Source organism: Wolffia australiana, chromosome 13, assembly GCF_029677425.1.
Source record: "Wolffia australiana isolate 7733 chromosome 13, ASM2967742v1".
NCBI classification, from domain to species: domain Eukaryota; kingdom Viridiplantae; phylum Streptophyta; class Magnoliopsida; order Alismatales; family Araceae; genus Wolffia; species Wolffia australiana.
The window spans coordinates 12,671,946-12,677,228 of NC_135847.1; the positions used below are offsets into that span (position 1 = coordinate 12,671,946).

At 38.4% G+C, this 5,283-nt stretch overlaps 1 protein-coding gene across 1 annotated transcript; it reads left to right on the forward strand.

The window, feature by feature from the left end:
• The first annotated feature begins 343 nt into the window (after positions 1–343).
• On the forward strand, positions 344–4,183 carry LOC144711475 (zinc ion binding protein). The gene is made up of 3 exons (XM_078585490.1): positions 344–554; positions 1,832–2,743; positions 3,476–4,183. Exons 1-3 carry the CDS (start codon positions 367–369, stop codon positions 3,576–3,578), a joined length of 1,203 nt encoding a protein of 400 aa, XP_078441616.1. The 5' UTR covers positions 344–366; the 3' UTR covers positions 3,579–4,183.
• Positions 4,184–5,283: the final 1,100 nt, after the last annotated feature.

The following is a 5,283-nucleotide window of genomic DNA, read 5'->3' on the forward strand; positions in this document are numbered from 1 at the left end:
CCAATACCTGGGTCCAAACATGTGAACAATAGGGATGAGACACATTGTATGCCACATCCTCGATCAGACGTCGACTGGAGGCAGCACGTCCCGTCGTAGTCCTAACCCATCCCATCCTGTCCGGTGTGGGACACTAACTGAATTCTAGAGACAATAAAAAATGAACCAAAAACAAAATTTATGCAATAAATAAATATAAATTGCATTTATCGAAGAATAAGAAGAAGAGGAAGAAGAATAATTCTAAATTTAAAATAAAGAAAGCAGCTAAGTTTTTTATTAGCTGGTTTTTAAAAGGTCTAAAAGCAAAACCTCAATGCTACTATAAATTGAGTGGCGGGAAGAGAGAAACAAAATAGGCGGGAAATGGCAGCGGCCTGTGGAGCAAATGGCGAGCTCGAAGCTGTGAAAGTGGAGGGAGGAGCGAGATCTGTGCTTAGTTTGCCTCCAGGTTCCTCGATCTCTCTCAAATACGGTCCTCAATTCGGATCTCACGGTGATCTTCTTCTTCTCGAGGTCGATGATGGCCTTCTCCGCGAGATATATGATCAGAAGTACGCGTTTCAAGTTCGTCAGAAGTCCATAACTTTGACAGACGATGAATAATTTTTTTTTCCGGTGGTTGTTACCTACGGATCGAGATCGCATTTTCCTTTTTCCGTATGTAAATCGATCTCGTCGGTTTTCAATTTCGTTGGCAGATAATGATTCTTCTGTTTGCGGTGGTCATTACCTTCGGATCGAGGTCGCATTTTCCTTTTTTCCGTATGTTTATCGATCTCGTCGGCTTTAATTTCGTTGGCAGATAATGATTATTTTGTTTGCGGTGGTCATTACCTTCGGATCGAGATCACATTTTCCTTTTATCCGTCTATAAATCGATATTGTTAGTCTTCAGTTTCGTTGGCAGATGATGATTAGTTTGTTTCCGGTGGTCATTACTTTCGGATTGAGATCATATTTTTCTTCATCCGTCTATCGATCTCTTCAGTTTTGTATTTCGTTGGCAGATGATGATTCGTTCGTTTCCGGTGGTTGTTAACTTCGGATCGAGACTACTTTTTCCTTTATCCCTCTGTAAATCGATGTCGTCAGTTCACAATTTCGTTGGCAGATGATGATTAGTCTGTTACCGGTGGTTGTTATCTTCGGATCGAGATCGCATTTTTGTCTATCTGTAAATCGACCTCGTGTTTCAGTGTCGTTGGAATTAGATTCCAATGGCAGATACTGAGTATTCCGGAGGTCACTACCGTCAGCTCGAGATCACATTTCCACTCGATTCGTCTGTAAATCAGTCTCGTCAGACTTTAAGTTCGGTAGAATTACATCCCAATGGCAGATGATGATTAATTCTTTTCCGGTAGAGACTATCTTCGGACTGATTCTTTTTTTTTGAAATAACTATCTTCGGATTTATATCACATTTCCCCTGTAAATCCGTCTGTAAATCGATCTCGTCAGACTTCAAATTTGTGTAATATTACATCCCAATGGCAGATTATCATTAATTAGTTTCCGGTATTCATCATATTCGAATGCAGACGCTATTTTCTTTGATCCACCAGTAAATAAATCTCGTCGGACTTCAAAGTTTGGTAGATTTACATTCCAATGACAGATTATGATTAATTGGTTTCCGTTATTCATTATATTCGGAGGGAGATGTTATTTACTTTGATCCATCAGTAAATCGATCTCATTTGACTTCAAAGTAGGGTAGAATTACATCCTAATATCAAATGATGATTAATTGGTTTCCGGCTGCCATTAACTTCGGATTGATCCATCAGTAAATTGATCTCGCCTACGTTGCTTCGTCATCGTTTAGGGTTACTGTGCGAGGGGAACCAGATGAAGAAGCTGTTCTTTGTACCACATCTGCCACTTATGCTATGAAGTTCGTTGGAACTTCAAATTCTGTGTTTCTCATCCCTCCTGGAGACGACCATAAAGAGTTTTCTGAAAATGGTTTGATCAACTGCACATCAATTGAGACTGCGTCAGTGTTCAAAGTGGCTCCAGGAATCATAGAACTTATTCAAGTTGCTCCCAGGTTAGATAAGCTGAAAACCCTCCTGAACAAAAGACCTTACACTCTTCAAGAAGAAGACCAAGAAGAAGGAGAAGAGATGGATAACACTAGTGCAGGGCTCTACACATGGGCAGATCTTGTACACTTAATCCAGGCGAGTGAGCAGGAACTGATGGCTGGGTTGAAATCAATCTCAGCAGTGGAGATGAACGGCTATTGGAGATTGATCGCCGACGAGTCGATCGACGAGGTCTTGAAGATGTTACTTAACAATTGCATCATCCACGACTGGAAAATCGACTTACTGGATGAAGAGGAAGTTGTAGCAATGCTAGTCTCTGATGGGTTTCCTTCTTTATTAGTCCTCCACTGTCTGACCGCTCTCGGTCAACGGGTTGAAGTCAAAGCCCGCCACGTCTGGAGCCTGGAGGAGAGACCAGTGACCATTCACTTGGCTAAACAGGTTCTTCGTGGGGGGAAGATGAAGGTGGAAGCTTTCATGGGAAAATGGAAGTCAAATATTCCCCAGGGGATGAAAGCTGATTTAGGAGTGCTAGAGGGAGAGGTGTTGTTTGAGACCTTTGGCCTGGAGACTTGGATAAGACCGTATAGCGTCTCGGCGCTCCCGTCAACTCCAGAGGAGAGATTTGCGGCGCTGTTTCGAGAACGGGCAAGGTGGACATGGAAAGATCTGCAACCTTACATCAGGTGGAAAGAACTTCTGGTTCTCTCCTTCGATTTTGGCTCCTAGTTTTCCTTTGCTGTCCCTTGTTTTCCATTAGAATTTGTAATCGTCATCGTCATTATCATCCATACACAGGGTTCGTCTCCCGTCATCATCATCATCGTCATCGTCCACCCCCTTTCATGATGATGATGATGGTGACGACGGGGTGCCATGAATCTCAATGCCCAATAACTTCGACATCATGGGAATGATAATGGGATGCCGACCATCGTCTGCAGGTTGATCATGACTTTGTCAATTTTTTTGGTGGTAGACATTGACTAGCACCCCTGACTTGTTGATGTTGATTTTGACTACTTCATCAACAAATCATCAACCCGTTGTCTTATTATCGTCGACATTCCAATTGATGATTGGTCAATGATAAAATGCTCGTTGACAATGATGGCACGGAGGATGACAAATTTTTCATCATCATTGCAGTCGTGATCGCGTACTGTGATGCCTGATCCTTGTCTAAAAAAGCCCATACTCTGTAATGGCAATAAATCTGTCATCCCCATCCATGTTTGATTTTAATGTATGTCAATGAGAATGACAATGATGATAATGACTTGTGAAAAACAAGTAGATGAAGATGATGACAACAACCATGATGATGATTCATTGTTCATGAATTCATCGTCGTTACGTCCACTCATTATCGCTTTCATGGACGCTAAACCATATTACATGTTTTCTTTATACAACAGAGATCTGAGCGTGCCAGGGGTCTCTTCCGAAGCCCTGCTCATCAAATACACCAGAAGAACGCAGCCCAGTGCAGAGGCTGAGCCCATCTTCAGCTCCAGGTGATCTTCGTCCACTTTTGCTTATTTAATTTAAAATTTCGTGCTCTCTTATTTGTTGAAATCCTTTGCGTGGGAAAAAATCATGTAGATATCAAACATGCATTTAGGAAATTTTATTGCCAGAGTTAAAATAAATTTTAATTGTCTCATGATGGCATTCTTCTCCTTGTTTTCTTCAGATAGAGGTCTCACAGTGTGTGTTCATATTTGCTTACCAAACAGTTATTCCTTGTTGGATTAATTGACTTGATATAGTTTACTGCATTTGATCAAATACTATGACATTAGCTGATTTCATATCCTAAAAGTGAATTTTTAGATGCCCTATTCCAAACCGTGTTATCAGTTTATGCGATCATCATTTTTAATGCGGTAAATCCAACTTTGCATGCCGGATCTAAAAATAGTTGAATAATCAAGTGAGCATTAGATGAATGTCGTTTGCAAGGATAATTAGAATAGCTTTTCATGTAGGTGACTCTTTTTTCATTCATTGTTTTCTTGTTTTTATCCTCCTGAATCCAACTTTTCCTAACATGTTTACAAGTTATTTTCCTCACCTGGTATAAATCTTTTAATTTTCTCTATTCCGAGTATAATTTCATAATCTACTTGGTAAGTAATGTTATTCTTGAGTTTCTTTGAATAATTAATTGTTACCATTTAGTCGTCTTAAAATGATATAAATCATGAGCGGATAAATATGCATGAAACAGATGATAACATGAATACTTTTTGTTGATCTAATGAATGAAATGTTGATAAATGTGATGCAATTGCATAACAAAAACAATGTTTGAAGAGTTTATGTAATTAAATGGTTCTTCAAGAAAGGGATTAGAAAATCTATAGATTATTTTTTGTTTCTGATTGACTCATTACTTTTTCAAGAGAAAATACAGTACAACATAGAGTATGTATTAAATTAAATGGATCTTTTCCAACCCATGTCTTCCCTTAGAGGACTAATAACTCGTAACCTGGACACGGTTTTAATTACTGGAGGAGCTTCACTATGTCAATAATCAAAATTTAAAAGAATTTCACAAGCTCAACAGCTTACAGATACAACTTTGATGTTGGTCTTATTTTGAGATACCAACTTAGATCAACTTTAGAAAATCTAAAACCTTAGTTACATGGACACACATGATTTACCCCGAATATAAGCTCAAACCATAGCTTTGTTCATTCCTTTACATCCCAAAAGACATGAATTTGAGAAACAAATTTGTTATATTTATATATAATGCTTGCTCCTATACCCTACTTGAGCAATCAAAACCTGTGTTGAACATGACCTAGTCTCCAACAGGATTCATTCATTGACCACAATGCATGTCGACCAACGATAAGGTCTAAACATAGTAGTATATTGAATATTTTTCAGCTGTCACATCTTCTCATGGTATTCAACAATTGAGACATTCAGCATGAACTCTTTTACTACAATAATAATATTAAAGAAATACTAAAGGTAAAATGTGTTGGAAATATGTGGCATGAAAGCTGGGTTTACATTCTGCATCTCATTCCATACACATTAATTCAATATACACATGCATTATAAAGAATTTGATACTTATAATTGAAGTCCATGTATACATTTCATTACCAAGTAAATTATGATGAGATCATAATACAAAGATCATTGGTCTTTAAACATGTATTCTAAGTATTCATATTTGAAGAATGCCTATTAAAAACAT